The sequence below is a fragment of the Oncorhynchus tshawytscha genome, linkage group LG20 (genome assembly GCF_018296145.1).
Source record: "Oncorhynchus tshawytscha isolate Ot180627B linkage group LG20, Otsh_v2.0, whole genome shotgun sequence".
Classification (NCBI taxonomy): Eukaryota; Metazoa; Chordata; class Actinopteri; order Salmoniformes; family Salmonidae; genus Oncorhynchus; species Oncorhynchus tshawytscha.
The window spans coordinates 48,235,771-48,254,873 of NC_056448.1; the positions used below are offsets into that span (position 1 = coordinate 48,235,771).

Genomic DNA, 19,103 nt, shown 5'->3' on the forward strand with positions numbered 1-19,103 from the left:
GTTATATCTGGAGTACTTCTCCTGTCCTATTCGGTGTCCTGTGTGAATTTAAGTGTGCTCTCTCTAATTCTCTTTCTTTCTCTCTCTCGGAGGACCTGAGCCCTAGGACCATGCCTCAGGACTACCTGACATGATGACTCCTTGCTGTCCCCAGTCCACCTGGCCGTGCTGCTGCTCCAGTTTCAACTGTTCTGCCTAATTATTATTGGACCATGCTGGTCATTTATGAACATTTGAACATCTTGGCCATGTTCTGTTATAATCTCCACCCGGCACAGCCAGAAGAGGACTGGCCACCCCACATAGCCTGGTTCCTCTCTAGGTTTCTTCCTAGGTTTTGGCCTTTCTAGGGAGTTTTTCCTAGCCATCGTGCTTCTACACCTGCATTGCTTGCTGTTTGGGGTTTTAGGCTGGGTTTCTGTACAGCACTTTGAGATATCAGCTGATGTACGAAGGGCAATATAAATCAATTTTATTTTATTTTAGTTGATCCCTCCCTCTCCCTCTCCTTCAACCCCAGATCCCTCCCTCTCCTTTAACCCCAGATCCCTGCTTCCACTTCAACCTCAGATCCCTCCTTCTCCTTCAACCTCAGATCCCTGCTTCCTCTTCAACCCCAGATCCCTGCCTCTCCTTCAACACCACATCCCCTTCTGCTCCGCTCTCTGCTCCTTCAACCCCAGATTGTCTCAACACTGCTAACACTTCAACCTGGGATGCTAAGTAAGATTTCTAAATTAAATCCAGAGACAAGGATGATCCGGTCTATCCAGAGCAAACACAGAGCTCTCTTTCTCTCACACACTAGGCCAGAGGAAAATAAGAACTAGAAGCCTTGATCTTCTGCTGAAAGGAAACATGCAGAGACTGAGCTTCTCACATATCTGGGCTGGGCTGTGTCCCAAATTGTACTCTATTCCCTATATAGTGCACTACTTTAACCAGGTAGGCCAGTTGAGAACAAGTTCTCATATACAACTGCGACCTGGCCAAGATAGAGCAAAGCAGTGCGACAGAAACAACAACAGAGTTACACATGGAATAAACAAACATACAGTCAATAACACAATAGAAAAATCTATATACAGTGTGTGCAAATGAAGTAAGGAGGTAAGGAAATAAATAGGCCATAGTGGCGAAGTAATTACAGTTTAGCAATTAACACTGGAGTTGTAAATGTGCAGATGAGTATGTGCAAGTAGAAATACTGGTGTGTAAAAGAGCAAAAAAGCAAAAACAAATATGGGGATGAAGTAGGTAGTTGGTTGGATGGACTATTTACAGATGGGCTGTGTACAGCTGCAGCGATCGGTAAGCTGCTCTGACAGCTGATGCTTAAAGTTAGTGAGGGAGATATAATTCTCCAACTTGAGTGATTTTTGCAATTCGTTCCAGTCATTGGCAGCAGAGAACTGGAAGGAAAGGCGGCCAAAGGAGGTGTTGGCTTTGGGCATGACCAGTGAAATATACCTGCTGGAGCGTGTGCTACGGGTGGGTGTTGCTATGGTGACCAGTGAGCTGAGATAAGGGGGGACTTTACCTAGAAAAGACTTATAGATGACCTGGAGCCAGTGGGTTTGGCGACGAATATGTAGCGAGGACCAGCCAACGAGCAATGAGGAGGAGGTTGATGGTGTGGGGGTGCTTTGCTGGTGACACTGTTGGTGATTTATTTCAAATTCAAGGCACACTTAACCAGCACGGCTACCACAGCATTCTGCGGCGATACTCCATCCCATCTGGTTTGGGCTTAGTGGGACTATCATTTGCTTTTCAACAGGGCAATGACCCAACACACCTCCAGGCTGTGTAAGGGCTATTTGATCAAGAAGGAGAGTGATAGAGTGCTGCATCAGATGACCTGGCCTCCACAATCACCAGACCTCAACCAAATTGAGATGGTTTGGGATGAGTTGAACCGTAGAGTGAAGGAAAAGCAGCCAACAGGTGCTCAGCATATGTGGGAACTCCTTCAAAATGTTGGTTAAGAGAATGCCAAGAGTGTGCAAAGCTGTCATCAAGGCAAAGGGTGGCTTTTTGACACTTTTTGGTTACTACATGATTCCATATGTGTTATTTCATAGTTTTGATGTCTTCGCTATTATTCTACAATGTAGAAAATAGTAAAAATAAAGAAAAACCCTTGAATGAGTAGGTGTGTCCAAACGTTTGACTGGTACTGTAGCTACACTGGTTTTACAAAACATTAAGAACACCTTAGTAATATTGAGTTGCACCCCATTTTAACCCCAGAACAGCCTCAATTCGTCGGGGCATGGACTCTACAAGGTGTCAAAAGCGTTCCACAGGGATGCTGGCCCATGTTGACTCCAATGCTTCCCACAGTTGTGTCGAGTTGACTGAATGTCCATTGGGTGGTGGACCATTCTGGAAACACACGGGAAACTGTTGAGTGAAAAACCCAGCAGCGTTGTAGTTCTTGACACAAACCCGATGCACCTGGCACCTACTAGTATACCCTGTTCAAAGGCACTTAAATATTTTGTCTTGCCCATTCACCCTTTGAATGGCGCACATACACAATCCACATCTCAATTGATTGAAGAGGATTTAACGAAGTGGCATCAATAAGGGATCCTAGCTGTCACCTGGATTCACCTGGTCAGTCTCTGTAATGGAAAGAGCAGGTGTACATAACGTTTGGTACACAGTGTATACGGCACATGGGAATAGAAAAAGGGATCTACAGAGAGAGGTGGGATTGGCTGAGAGTAGTTGAGGGGTGGGATTGGCTGAGAGTAGTTGAGGGGTGGGAGGCTGAGAGTAGTGAGGGGTGGGATTGGCTGAGCGGTTGAGGGGTGGGATTGGCTGAGAGTAGTTGAGGGGTGGGAGGCTGAGAGTAGCTGAGGGTGGGATTGGCTGAGCGTTGTTGAGGGGTTGGATTGGCTGAGCGTTGTTGAGGGGTGGGATTGGCTGAGAGTAGTTGAGGGGTGGGATTGGCTGTAGTTGAGGGGTGGGAGTTGAGTGTTGTTGAGAGGTGGGATTGGCTGAGAGTAGTTGAGGGGTGGGATTGGCTGAGCGTTGTTGAGAGGTGGGATTGGCTGAGAGTAGTTGAGGGGTGGAATTGGCTAGTTGAGGGGTGGGATTGGCTGAGTGTTGTTGAGAGGTGGGATTGGCTGAGAGTAGTTGAGGGGTGGGATTGGCTGAGCGTTGTTGAGAGGTGGGATTGGCTGAGAGTAGTTGAGGGGTGGGATTGGCTGAGAGTAGTTGAGGGGTGGGATTGGCTGAGAGTAGTTGAGGGGTGGGATAGGCTGAGAGTAGTTGAGGGGTGGGATTGGCTGAGAGTAGTTGAGGGGTGGAATTGGCTGAGAGTAGTTGAGGGGGGATAGGCTGAGAGTAGTTGAGGGCTGGGATAGGCTGAGAGTAGTTGAGGGCTGGGATAGGCTGAGAGTAGTTGAGGGGTGGGATAGGCTGAGAGTAGCTGAAGGCTGGGATAGGCTGAGAGGGGTAGCCTTTGTCCTCCGAAGAGGGGGTGGTGGAAGGGCCAATAAATAAAAAATAATAAAATGATCATATCTACCTTGGCACAAAACAACCTTTACTTTAGCACATATTTCCAGATGTAAAATTATATAAGAAGAAAGGAAATCTCTTTCAGGGGCTGTGTTCAGCCACTAGAGGGCGCTGCTACCCATTCTACGTGTGACGATCAGGGAGAACTAGCTATTATACCACATCATTTAGGCCTTTAGTCAGGCTTTGGGTCAATTCCATTTAAATTCCAGTCCATTCAGAATGGGCCTTGGAGGTCATAGGTCGTCCCCCCCCGTTCCCCCCCTCGGACAATCCTGCGGGTGAAGAAGCAGGATATGGAGGTCCTGGGCTGGCATGGTTACACGTGGTCTGCTGTTGTGAGACCGTTTGGACTTACCGCCAAATTCTCTAAAACGATGTTGGAGGCAGCTGATAGTAGAGACATGAACATTAAATGATCTGGCAACAGCTGTGGTGGACATCCCTGCAGTCAGCATGCCAATTATATGCGCCCTCAAAACTTGAGACATCTGTGTCATTGTGTTGTGTGACAAAACGGCATAATAGCACAAGGTGCACCTGTGTAATGATCATGCTTTTTAATTAGCTTCTTGATATGTCACACTTGTCAAGTGGATCGATTTGCTTGGCACCGAGAATTGCTTACTAACAGGGATGTAAAAAAAAAAAGATTGTGAGAGAAAGAAGCTTTTTTTGTGTGTATGGAACATTTCTGGGGTTTTGTATTTCAGCCCATGGAACATGGGAGCAGCACTTTACAAGTTGCGTTTATATTTTTTGTTCAGTGTATATCGTTTTATACACTTTCATAATAAACATGATTAAAATAAATCAATGCATATGTGTCTGATAAAGTCCCATTGACATGAAGGACATTATAAACCCGAGGACCATTTTACAGTGGCTACAATTTATAGTACTGTTGATTTTATTGTGTAACCATGGGATTTATTTAGCAACAAAACCAACTGTCTTCGTCTTTACTCAATCTTGTCATTTACATAGACATCTGTCTTTTTACTCTTTACATCAACATATAGGCTGTTAACTGTGTGCTGTGACAGAACATTGCGACAGAACGTTGCGGCAGAACGTTGCGACAGAACATTGCGACAGAACGTTGCGGCAGAACATTGCGACAGAACGTTGCGACAGAACGTTGCGGCAGAAACATTGCGGCAGAACATTGCGACAGAACGTTGCGGCAGAACATTGCGACAGAACGTTGCGACAGAACGTTGCGACAGAACGTTGCGGCAGAACATTGCGACAGAACGTTGCGGCAGAACATTGCGACAGAACGTTGCGACAGAACGTTGCGGCAGAACATTGCGACAGAACGTTGCGGCAGAACACTGCGACAGAACATTGCGACAGAATGTTCTCAGAACGGGGTGTATTCTGGTGGTAGTGTCGTGGTGGTGTAGCAGGTAGGACCTTAGCAGGACATTATGGAACTACAAGGTAATCCAAACAAACCCCGCCTGCCCTCCTCAATTGCGGCGCCGCTAATAGTCAACCCAGCCCATTATCTCCAGCTCACTCAATAAAGGACAGTCAGTGATTCACCATAATAATGGTACTAATAAATATTAGCTATTTGATAAGTTAGGCCTAGGCTTCCTGGTTAAATAGAGGTAATACATATGCTATTATAAGAAAAAATACAACTGTATTCATTTTCAGTCACCTAAATACGTTGTAAATGTTTACTTGTTTTATTCTATTCCTGGATGTGAAATCACTTGTCCCACTATCAGTGTAGCTAGCCTACTGTTGGGGATCAGAGAGTGATCTCTGGACAACTACGCTACAACCCGGTCCAGTATGCCTTGAAAGCCCCTGATAAAAGCCCGGAGGAATAGAACAACCGTACTCGGTTTCTACTTTTGAAGTGAATGCGTGTGCTTCTTATATATCCCGCCACGACATGCGGTGAGTGAGATGTTCAATCAGATTGCACAGTATGCCCCATGCCTGAGCCTGACAGAGATGCTCACACTCCAGCAACACTGTGAGGGAGTAATGAGGGCAGTCTGGAAACACAGACGACACGGTAAAGAACGTTTCTCACGTTTCTTCGAGGATTCGCCTACGGTTGATGCCGCTTGGAGTTGGACAACCGGATACCAAATAAAGTGTTGCAATGTTCGAATTCCGAACAGCACTTGTACATTAATTTGTATCTGCGGTCCTGTGTTTGGAAGTAGAGCAGAGTAACACCGTCGCAGCGAGGAGGAATTCCACCGCTCATTTCGGAACCCGCGGTCCACGTCGTTTTTAGTTTAGAACATAACCTGTTGCTCGAGTGCACTTTGGATACGAACCTACTCGTGCGCAGTCTGATCGTTTCTATGAGTGAGTGGGCTATAAACACGGGAAATATAGATTTGATTGATCTTATTGAGGACTTGTAGTCTAGTCTACTATTGGCGGAGAAAGTTGCAGGCTTCCCTGGCGTGTCGTGCAAGGCACCTTTATTATCAGATATGAGGGGAAACAGCGTGACGACATAGCCACCAAACATCGTCAATGCTTTCCCAGGAGGGGAAAAAACAACACTCAAGTTAAGTATTGAAAGCAATTTCACTCAAACATGAGTTCTTCCTGCGGCAGAAAGTTAGATGTGCTATATGTCGGCGTGTTTGACTTATTCTTTCCATGGAACTGAAATTCGGAAATTAATTTAGGTAATTTCCCCGGAGCGAGTTGGTTTTTTTTGGGGTAGCTTCATCTTACGACACGTTGTGAAAATAACGTGCAGGTTTAGAGTTACGATGCTGGTCTCTTGGGTCGCATTTATTCAAGCGTTCCTAACACTGCTGGTGAAAGGAGCCGACCAATGGAGCCTCCGGGAGTCCTCTAACTGCGAGCTCAATAAGAAAGTAAGTGCCCTCACATCACGTTCTCTCTAATATAATTAGTCTTACATCTAAGTAAATTATCCCATTTTTCTATACAATGAAATAGTTAATATTTAAATCAACCGAGATTTGAGTAGGCCTATCTGAATGTCCACTGTCCAGTTTTAGCCTATAAATATTTTATATGATTCTTCTTCCGTTCACTTTTATGTTTACAAAATTGGTTATTACAGGCTAGTTCATTCATTCATTCAACCTGTAAAGTTTCCATTTCCTCTGAGAGCGCAGTTCATATCGATTGTGTATTGTGTTAGTCTAGTGTACTGTAAATAAGACATTATCAGTCCATTATCGAGCATCAAATAATCTACCTCATTTAGAATCAACAGTCTCAGTCAATTTAAATAGCTCCCTGTTCCCGCTGTCTATTTGCAGTGGATAACGACGAGTAGTTGTTTGTGGTTATTGTAAGTCTGTTTCAGAAGGGCTACCTATTAAAATGGTTTGTTTGTCCATATCTTTGTTTAACTTTAGTGACATAGTTGGTGAATGACATCACACACACACACACACACACACACACACACACACACACACACACACACACACACACACACACACACACACACACACACACACACACACACACACACACACACACACACATGATCACACACACAGTCATAAGACCATTTTTTCAGCCTGGTAATAAATTACTTTATATGATCAGGTGGTTTTATAGCCTGGTAATAATAACAACACTAATGTGGTTGTATAGCCTGGTAATAATACTGATGTGGTTGTATAGCCTGGTAATAATACTGATGTGGGTGTATAGCCTGGTAATAATAATAACAATAATGTGGTTATATAGCCTGGTAATAATAATAACAATAATGTGGTTATATAGCCTGGTAATAACATCACTAATGTGGTTGTATAGCCTGGTAATAATAACACTATTGTGGTTGTATAGCCTGGTAATAATAACACTGATGTGGTTATATAACCAGGTAATAATAATAACAATAATGTGGTTATATAGCCTGGTAATAACATCACTAATGTGGTTGTATAGCCTGGTAATAATAATAACAATAATGTGGTTGTATAGCCTGGTAATAATAATATTACTAATGTGGTTGTATAGCCTGGGAATAATAATATTACTAATGTGGTTGTATAGCCTGGTAATAATAATATTACTAATGTGGTTGTATAGCCTGGTAATAATAATATTACTAATGTGGTTGTATAGCCTGGTAATAATAATAACACTAATGTGGTTGTATAGCCTGGTAATAATAATAACACTAATGTGGTTGTATAGCCTGGTAATAATAATAACACTAATGTGGTTGTATAGCCTGGTAATAATAATAACACTAATGTGGTTGTATAGCCTGGTAATAATAATAACACTAATGTGGTTGTATAGCCTGGTAATAATAATAACACTAATGTGGGTGTATAGCCTGGTAATAATACTGATGTGGGTGTATAGCCTGGTAATAACAACACTAATGTGGTTGTATAGCCTGGTAATAACAACACTAATGTGGTTGTATAGCCTGGTAATTATACTGATGTGGTTGTATAGCCTGGTAATAATAATATTACCAATGTGGTTGTATAGCCTGGTAATAATAACACTAATGTGGTTGTATAGCCTGGTAATAATAATAATATTACTAATGTGGTTATATAGCCTGGTAATAATAATATTACTAATGTGGTTGTATAGCCTGGTAATAATACTAATGTGGTTGTATAGCCTGGTAATAATAATATTACTAATGTGGTTGTATAGCCTGGTAATAATAATATTACTAATGTGGTTGTATAGCCTGGTAATAATAACACTAATGTGGTTATATGGCCTGGTAATAATAACATCACTAATGTGGTTGTATAGCCTGGTAATAACAACACTAATGTGGTTGTATAGCCTGGTAATAACATCACTAATGTGGTTGTATAGCCTGGTAATAACATCACTAATGTGGTTATATAGCCTGGTAATAACAACACTGATGTGGGTGTATAGCCTGGTAGTAATAATAACACGAATGTGGGTGTATAGCCTGGTAATAATACTGATGTGGGTGTATAGCCTGGTAATAATACTGATGTGGGTGTATAGCCTGGTAGTAATAATAACACTAATGTGGGTGTATAGCCTGGTAATAATACTGATGTGGGTGTATAGCCTGGGTAATAATACTGATGTGGGTGTATAGCCTGGTAATAATACTGATGTGTGTATGTGTGTGTAGCCTGGTAATAATACTGATGTGGTTGTATAGCCTGGTAATAATACTGATGTGGGTGTATAGCCTGGTAATAATACTGATGTGGGTGTATAGCCTGGTAATAATACTGATGTGGGTGTATAGCCTGGTAATAATACTGATGTGGGTGTATAGCCTGGTAATAATACTGATGTGGGTGTATAGCCTGGTAATAATACTGATGTGGGTGTATAGCCTGGTAATAATAATACTGATGTGGTTGTATAGCCTGGTAATAATACTGATGTGGGTGTATAGCCTGGTAATAATACTGATGTGGGTGTATAGCCTGGTAATAATACTGATGTGGGTGTATAGCCTGGTAATAATACTGATGTGGGTGTATAGCCTGGTAATAATACTGATGTGGGTGTATAGCCTGGTAATAATACTGATGTGGGTGTATAGCCTGGTAGTAATACTGATGTGGGTGTATAGCCTGGTAGTAATACTGATGTGGGTGTATAGCCTGGTAGTAATACTGATGTGGGTTTATAGCCTGGTAATAACAGTAATGTGGTTTATAGCCTGGTAATAACAGTAATGTGGTTTATAGCCTGGTAATAATACTGATGTGGGTTTATAGCCTGGTAATAACACTAATGTGGTGTATAGCCTGGTAATAATACTGATGTGGGTTTATAGCCTGGTAATAATACTGATGTGGGTTTATAGCCTGGTAATAACAGTAATGTGGTTTATAGCCTGGTAATAACAGTAATGTGGTTTATAGCCTGGTAATAATACTGATGTGGGTTTATAGCCTGGTAATAATACTGATGTGGGTTTATAGCCTGGTAATAACAGTAATGTGGTTTATAGCCTGGTAATAACAGTAATGTGGTTTATAGCCTGGTAATAATACTGATGTGGGTTTATAGCCTGGTAATAACAGTAATGTGGTTTATAGCCTGGTAATAATGCTGATGTGGGTTTATAGCCTGGTAATAACAGTAATGTGGTTTATAGCCTGGTAATAACAGTAATGTGGTTTATAGCCTGGTAATAACAGTAATGTGGTTTATAGCCTGGTAATAATACTGATGTGGGTTTATAGCCTGGTAATAACAGTAATGTGGTTTATAGCCTGGTAATAATACTGATGTGGTTTATAGCCTGGTAATAACAGTAATGTGGTTTATAGCCTGGTAATAACAGTAATGTGGTTTATAGCCTGGTAATAATGCTGATGTGGGTTTATAGCCTGGTAATAACAGTAATGTGGTTTATAGCCTGGTAATAACAGTAATGTGGTTTATAGCCTGGTAATAACAGTAATGTGGTTTATAGCCTGGTAATAATAACACTAATTCACTCATGTTTCTTTTTCTTCTTTTTTCACCTTCGGCAGCAAAGTGATCTGAACTCTTTCCTGTGGACCATCAAACGTAACCCTCCGTCCTACTTCTACGGCACGATCCACGTCCCTTACACGCGCGTCTGGGACTTTATCCCAGAGAACTCAAAGAAAGCTTTCCAGGAGAGTAACATGGTTTACTTGGAGCTGGACCTGACTGACCCCTACACCATCTCAGCCCTGACCAGCTGCCAGCTCCTCCCCCAGGGGGGAACCCTACAGGACGTTCTACCCAGAGACATCTACGGACGCCTCAAGAGGCACTTGGAGTATGTCAAGCTCATGATGCCATTCTGGATGACTCCTGACCAGAGGGGTAAAGGCCTCTACGCTGACTACCTGTTTAATGCGATAGCGGGGAACTGGGAGAGGAAGAGGCCTGTGTGGGTGATGTTGATGGTGAACTCGTTGACGGAGGCGGACATTAAGACGAGGGGGGTCCCGGTGTTGGATCTGTACCTGGCCCAGGAGGCAGAGAGGATGAGGAAGAGGACAGGAGCTGTGGAGAAGGTGGAGGAGCAGTGTCACCCGCTGAACGGACTCAACTTCTCTCAGGTGAGTGGGTCCGTCTGAAAGTGAAACTTATTTCCAAGATAGTACGTCTCTACTTTTGACCAGAACCCTCTTGTACCCCTATATGTTGGAGGATTTTCAAGCTACTGAATCTGCTAAATAAATCCTGCCAGGAGATGGGGATGTTTCAAATAGACCTAGCATCAGGGGGGCGGCAGTAGGCCTAGTGGTCAGAGTGTTGGGCCACTAACCCGAAAGTTTGCTTGATTGAATCCTCGAGCTGACGAGGTAAAAATCTGTCGTTCTGCCCCTGAGCAAGGCAGTTAACCCACTGTTCCCCGTGGCGCCGAAGACGTGGATGTCGATTAAGGCAGCCCCCCTGCACCTCTCTGATTCAGACGGGTTGGGTTAAATGCAGAAGACACATTTCAGTTGAAGGCATTCAGTTGGACAACTGACTAGGTATCCCCCTTTACAACTGACTAGGTATCCCCCTTTCCAACTGACTAGGTGTCCCCTTTTCCAACTGACTAGGTATCCCCTTTTCCCTTTCCCTTTCCAACTGACTAGATATCCCCCTTTCCAACTGACTAGATATACCTCTTTCCCTTTCCAACTGACTAGATATCCCCCTTTCCCTTTACACCTGACTAGGTATCCCCCTTTACACCTGACTAGGTATCCCCCTTTCCCTTTACAACTGACTAGATATCCCCCTTTCCCTTTACACCTGACTAGGTATCCCCCTTTACACCTGACTAGGTATCCCCCTTTCCCTTTACAACTGACTAGATATCCCCCTTTCCCTTTCCAACTGACTAGATATCCCCCTTTCCCTTTCCAACTGACTAGATATCCCCCTTTCCCTTTCCAACTGACTAGATATCCCCCTTTCCCTTTCCAACTGACTAGATATCCCCCTTTCCAACTGACTAGATATCCCCCTTTCCCTTTCCAACTGACTAGATATCCCCCTTTCCCTTTACACTGACTAGGTATACAACTGACTAGATATCCCCCCCTTTACAACTGACTAGATATCCCCTTTTCCCTTTACAACTGACTAGATATCCCCTTTCCCTTTACAACTGACTAGGTATCCCCCCCCTTTACAACTGACTAGATATCCCCCTTTCCCTTTCCAACTGACTAGGTATCCCCCTTTCCCTTTACAACTGACTAGATATTATTTCCCTTTACAACTGACTAGATATCCCCTTTCCCTTTACAACTGACTAGATATCCCCTTTCCCTTTACAACTGACTAGATATCCCCTTTAGCCTTTACAACCTAGGTATCCCCCTTTACAACTGACTAGATATCCCCCTTTCCAACTGACTAGATATCCCCCTTTCCCTTTACAACTGACTAGATATCCCCTTTCCCTTTACAACTGACTAGATATATCCCCTTTCCCTTTACACCTGTATCCCCCTTTCCCTTTACAACTGACTAGATATCCCCTTTCCCTTTACAACTGACTAGATATCCCCCCCTTTACAACTGACTAGGTATCCCCTTTCCCTTTACAACTGACTAGGTATCCCCCTTTCCCTTTACAACTGACTAGGTATCCCCCTTTCCCTTTACAACTGACTAGGTATCCCCTTTCCCTTTACAACTGACTAGATATCCCCCTTTCCCTTTACAACTGACTAGATATCCCCCTTTCCCTTTCCAACTGACTAGATATCCCCTTTCCCTTTCCAACTGACTTATCCCCCTTTCCCTTTACAACTGACAGATATCCCCTTTCCCTTTCCAACTGACTAGATATCCCCTTTCCCTTTACAACTGACTAGATATCCCCCTTTCCCTTTACAACTGACTAGATATCCCCTTTCCCTTTACAACTGACTAGGTATCCCCCTTTCCCAACTGACTAGGTATCCCCCTTTTCCCTTTACAACTGACTAGATATCCCCCTTTCCCTTTACAACTGACTAGGTATCCCCCTTTCCCTTTACAACTGACTAGGTATCCCCTTTCCCTTTACAACTGACTAGATATCCCCTTTCCCTTTACAACTGACTAGATATCCCCTTTCCCTTTACAACTGACTAGGTATCCCCTTTCCCTTTACAACTGACTAGGTATCCCCCTTTCCTTTCCAACTGACTAGATATCCCCCAACTTTCCCTTTCCAACTGACTAGATATCCCCCTTTCCCTTTCCAACTGACTAGATATCCCCCTTTTGACTAGTATCCCCTTTCCTTTACAACTGACTAGATATCCCCCTTTCCCTTTACACCTGACTAGGTATCCCCCCTTTACAACTGACTAGATATCCCCCTTTATCCCCCTTTACAACTGACTAGATATCCCCCCCTTTACAACTGACTAGATATCCCCCTTTCCCTTTACAACTGACTAGGTATCCCCCTTTCCCTTTACAACTGACTAGGTATCCCCCTTTCCCTTTACAACTGACTAGATATCCCCCTTACACCTCCTAGGTTCCAACTGACTAGGTATCCCCCTTTACACCTGACTAGGTATCCCCTTTCCCTTTATAACTGACTAGATATCCCCCTTTCCCTTTACACCTGACTAGGTATCCCCCTTTACAACTGACTAGATATCCCCCCCTTTCCCTTTACAACTGACTAGGTATCCCCCCCTTTACAACTGACTAGATATCCCCTTCCCTTTCCAACTGACTAGGTATCCCCCTTTCCCTTTACAACTGACTAGATATCCCCATTTCCCTGTACAACGGACTAGATATCCCCCTTTCCCTTTCCAACTGACTAGGTATCCCCCCCTTTACACCTGACTAGGTATCCCCTTTCCCTTTATAACTGACTAGATATCCCCTTTCCCTTTACACCTGACTAGGTATCCCCCCCTTTACAACTGACTAGATATCCCCCTTTCCCTTTCCAACTGACTAGATATCCCCCCTTTCCAACTGACTAGATATCCCCTTTCCCTTTACAACTGACTAGATATCCCCCCTTTACAACTGACTAGGTATCCCCCTTTCCCTTTACAACTGACTAGATATCCCCCTTTCCTTTCCAACTGACTAGATATCCCCATTTCCCTTTCCAACTGACTAGATATCCCCCTTTCCCTTTCCAACTGACTAGATATCCCCCTTTCCAACTGACTAGATATCCCCTTTCCCTTTCCAACTGACTAGATATCCCCCTTTCCTTTACAACTGACTAGATATCCCCCCCCTTTCCAACTGACTAGATATCCCCTTTCCCTTTACAACTGACTAGGTATCCCCTTTACAACTGACTAGATATCCCCTTCCCCTTTCCAACTGACTAGGTATCCCCCTTTCTCTTTACAACTGACTAGATATCCCCATTTCCCTGTACAACTGACTAGATATCCCCTTTCCCTTTACAACTGACTAGGTATCCCCCTTTCCTGTTCCAACTGACTAGATATCCCCTTTCCCTTTCCAACTGACTAGATATCCCCCTTTCCCCCCTGACTTTCCCTTTCCAACTGACTAGATATCCCCCTTTCCCTTTCCAACTGACTAGATATCCCCCTTTCCCTTTACACTGACTAGGTATCCCCTTTACAACTGACTAGATATCCCCTTTACCTTTACAACTGACTAGGATCCCCCTTTACAACTGACTAGATATCCCCCTTCCCCTTTCCAACTGACTAGGTATCCCCCTTTCCCTTTACAACTGACTAGATATCCCCATTTCCCTTACAACTGACTAGGTATCCCCTTTCCCTTTACAACTGACTAGGTATCCCCTTTCCCTTTACAACTGACTAGATATCCCCCTTTCCCTTTCCAACTGACTAGGTATCCCCCTTTACACCTGACTAGGTATCCCCTTTCCCTTTATAACTGACTAGATATCCCCCTTTCCCTTTACACCTGACTAGGTATCCCCCCTTTACAACTGACTAGATATCCCCCTTTCCCTTTACAACTGACTAGGTATCCCCCTTTCCAACTGACTAGATATCCCCCTTCCCTTTCCAACTGACTAGGTATCCCCCTTTCCCTTTACAACTGACTAGATATCCCCATTTCCCTGTACAACGGACTAGATATCCCCCTTTCCCTTTCCAACTGACTAGGTATCCCCCTTTACACCTGACTAGGTATCCCCCTTTCCCTTTATAACTGACTAGATATCCCCTTTTCCTTTACACCTGACTAGGTATCCCCCCTTTACAACTGACTAGATATCCCCCTTTCCCTTTCCAACTGACTAGATATGACTAGATATCCCCCTTTCCAACTGACTAGATATCCCCCTTTCCCTTTACAACTGACTAGATATCCCCCTTTACAACTGACTAGGTATCCCCCTTTCCCTTTACAACTGACTAGATATCCCCCTTTCCAACTGACTAGATATCCCCATTTCCCTTTCCAACTGACTAGATATCCCCTTTCCCTTTCCAACTGACTAGATATCCCCTTTCCCTTTCCAACTGACTAGATATCCCCCTTTCCCCCTTTACACCTGACTAGGTATCCCCCTTTACAACTGACTAGATATCCCCTTTCCCTTTACAACTGACTAGGTATCCCCCCCCTTTACAACTGACTAGATATCCCCCTTCCCTTTCCAACTGACTAGGTATCCCCCTTTCCCTTTACAACTGACTAGATATCCCCATTTCCCTATACAACTGACTAGATATCCCCTTTCCCTTTACAACTGACTAGGTATCCCCTTTCCCTTTCCAACTGACTAGGTATCCCCTTTCCTTTATAACTGACTAGATATCCCCCTTTCCCTTTACAACTGACTAGATATCCCCCTTTCCCTTTACAACTGACTAGGTATCCCCCTTTCCCTTTACAACTGTATCCCCCTTTCCCTTTCCAACTGACTAGGTATCCCCCTTTCCCTTTCCAACTGACTAGATATCCCCTTTCCCTTTACAACTGACTAGATATCCCCCTTTCCCTTTACAACTGACTAGATATCCCCTTTCCCTTTACAACTGACTAGATATCCCCTTTTCCAACTGACTAGGTATCCCCCTTTCCTTTACAACTGACTAGGTATCCCCTTTCCCCAACTGACTAGATATCCCCCTTCCCTTTCCAACTGACTAGGTATCCCCCTTTCCTTTACAACTGACTAGATATCCCCTTTCCCTTTACAACTGACTAGATATCCCCTTTCCAACTGACTAGATATCCCCCTTTCCCTTTACAACTGACTAGATATCCCCCTTTCCCTTTACAACTGACTAGATATCCCCTGACTTTCCTTTACAACTGACTAGGTATCCCCCTTTCCCTTTACAACTGACTAGGTATCCCCCTTTCCCTTTACAACTGACTAGATATCCCCATTTCCCTAGATATCCCCATTTACAACTGACTAGGTATCCCCTTTCCCTTTACAACTGACTAGGTATCCCCCTTTCCCTTTACAACTGACTAGATATCCCCCTTTCCCTTTCCAACGGACTAGGTATCCCCTTTCCCTTTCCAACGGACTAGGTATCCCCCTTTACACCTGACTAGGTATCCCCCTTTCCCTTTATAACTGACTAGATATCCCCCTTTCCCTTTACACCTGACTAGGTATCCCCCTTTACAACTGACTAGATATCCCCTTTCCCTTTACAACTGACTAGGTATCCCCTTTACAACTGACTAGATATCCCCTTCCCTTTCCAACTGACTAGGTATCCCCCTTTCCCTTTACAACTGACTAGATATCCCCATTTCCCTGTACAACGGACTAGATATCCCCCTTTCCCTTTCCAACTGACTAGGTATCCCCCTTTACACCTGACTAGGTATCCCCCTTTCCCTTTATAACTGACTAGATATCCCCCTTTCCCTTTACACCTGACTAGGTATCCCCCTTTACAACTGACTAGATATCCCCTTTCCCTTTCCAACTGACTAGATATCCCCCTTTCCAACTGACTAGATATCCCCCTTTCCCTTTACAACTGACTAGATATCCCCCTTTACAACTGACTAGGTATCCCCCTTTCCCTTTACAACTGACTAGATATCCCCCTTTCCAACTGACTAGATATCCCCATTTCCCTTTCCAACTGACTAGATATCCCCCTTTCCCTTTCCAACTGACTAGATATCCCCCTTTCCCTTTCCAACTGACTAGATATCCCCCTTTCCCTTTACACCTGACTAGGTATCCCCCTTTACAACTGACTAGATATCCCCTTCCCTTTCCAACTGACTAGGTATCCCCCTTTCCCTTTACAACTGACTAGATATCCCCATTTCCCTGTACAACTGACTAGATATCCCCCTTTCCCTTTACAACTGACTAGGTATCCCCTTTCCCTTTCCAACTGACTAGGTATCCCCTTTCCCTTTATAACTGACTAGATATCCCCCTTTCCCTTTACAACTGACTAGATATCCCCCTTTCCCTTTACAACTGACTAGGTATCCCCTTTCCCTTTCCAACTGACTAGGTATCCCCCTTTCCCTTTCCAACTGACTAGATATCCCCTTTCCCTTTACAACTGACTAGATATCCCCCTTTCCCTTTACAACTGACTAGATATCCCTCTTTCCCTTTACAACTGACTAGATATCCCCTTTCCAACTGACTAGGTATCCCCCTTTCCCTTTACAACTGACTAGATATCCCCCTTTCCCTTTACAACTGACTAGATATCCCCTTTTCCCTTTACAACTGACTAGGTATCCCCTTTCCCTTTCCAACTGACTAGGTATCCCCCTTTCCCTTTACAACTGACTAGATATCCCCTTTCCCTTTACAACTGACTAGATATCCCCTTTCCCTTTACAACTGACTAGATATCCCTCTTTCCCTTTACAACTGACTAGATATCCCCTTTCCAACTGACTAGGTATCCCCCTTTCCCTTTACAACTGACTAGATATACCCCTTTCCCTTTACAACTGACTAGGTATCCCCCTTTCCCTTTACAACTGACTAGGTATCCCCCTTTCCCTGTACACCTGACTAGGTTTCCCCCTTTCCCCCTACCACTAGCTAACAGGGTACAATTGGCTCGGTAAGCTAACTTGATTCTTCTTCCACGTTAAAAGACTTTGGATTGGTGCACCTCAGTGGTGTAAACATGGGATTGGTGCACCTCAGTGGTGTAAACATGGGTGACAGAGAGTGGTGTAAACATGGGTGACAGAGAGTGGTGTAAACATGGGATTGGTGCACCTCAGTGGTGTAAACATGGGTGACAGAGAGTGGTGTAAACATGGGTGACAGAGAGTGGTGTAAACATGGGTGACAGAGAGTGGTGTAAACATGCGTGACAGAGAGTGGTGTAAACATGGGTGACAGAGAATGGTGTAAACATGGGTGACAGAGAGTGGTGTAAACATGGGTGACAGAGAGTGGTGTAAACATGGGTGACAGAGAGTGGTGTAAACATGCGTGACAGAGAGTGGTGTAAACATGGGTGACAGAGAGTGGTGTAAACATGCGTGACAGAGAGTGGTGTAAACATGGGTGACAGAGAGTGGTGTAAACATGCGTGACAGAGAGTGGTGTAAACATGGGTGACAGAGAGTGGTGTAAACATGGGTGACAGAGAGTGGTGTAAACATGCGTGACAGAGAGTGGTGTAAACATGGGTGACAGAGAGTGGTGTAAACATGCGTGACAGAGAGTGGTGTAAACATGGGTGACATGTTTTTGTTCACCGTCTCGTTGCTATTCCTTTTAAATCTAAGTCACATTGAGATTGACTTTATGATTGAAACTTAACCTAGCCTATGATCTGACCTATCACTGACCTATCACCTAAACCCCTACTATACAACACAAGTGTTTCCTAGCCTCCCAGGCATGCTTTTTGTCACTAACACTCAAATTTAAACAAAATTATATAAATACAAAATATACATGTCTTTATACAAATGTAACTGAATAAAAATGAGCAAATTTAGGTCTGAAAACTAACTGAAACTAAACTGAATTTAAATTTTAAAAAATAGAAAAACAAATATAAATAAAAAGGAATTTAAAATCACAATCTACAGTATTTTAACTATAGTGTTATAACCTCATACAGATATATCCCTGTCTACAGTGTTATAACCTCATACAGATATAACCCTGTCTATAGTATTATAACCTCATACAGATATAACCCTGTCTATAGTGTTGTAACCTCATACAGATATATCCCTGTCGATAGTGTTATAACCTCATACAGATATAACCCTGTCTATAGTGTTATAACCTCATACAGATATAACACTGTCTATAGTGTTATAACCTCATACAGATATAACCCTGTCTATAGTGTTATAACCTCATACAGATATAACCCTGTCGATAGTGTTATAACCTCATACAGATATAACACTGTCTATAGTGTTATAACCTCATACAGATATAACCCTGTCTATAGTGTTATAACCTCATACAGATATAACCCTGTCGATAGTGTTATAACCTCATACAGATATAACACTGTCTATAGTGTTATAACCTCATACAGATATAACCCTGTCTATAGTGTTATAACCTCATACAGATAGAACCCTGTCTACAGTGTTATAACCTCATACAGATATAACCCTGTCTATAGTGTTATAACCTCATACAGATATAACCCTGTCTACAGTGT

The 19,103-nt window shown here is 43.4% G+C and overlaps 1 protein-coding gene across 4 annotated transcripts in view; it reads left to right on the forward strand.

Annotated features, from left to right (window-relative positions):
* The first annotated feature begins 5,518 nt into the window (after nucleotides 1–5,518).
* The window catches only part of LOC121840219 (metalloprotease TIKI1-like), a 157,225-nt gene continuing 143,640 nt past the window's right edge, over nucleotides 5,519–19,103 (forward strand). For all 4 annotated transcript variants that reach the window (XR_006079484.1, XR_006079485.1, XR_006079486.1 and 1 more), the window contains exons 1-2: nucleotides 5,519–6,401; nucleotides 10,023–10,583. Coding sequence is in view for 1 of the 4 variants with exons in the window: in XM_042302764.1 (XP_042158698.1) it covers nucleotides 6,294–6,401; nucleotides 10,023–10,583 (669 nt within the window). In the remaining 3 variants the exon portion in view is untranslated. The remainder of the gene's footprint in view (nucleotides 6,402–10,022; nucleotides 10,584–19,103) is intronic.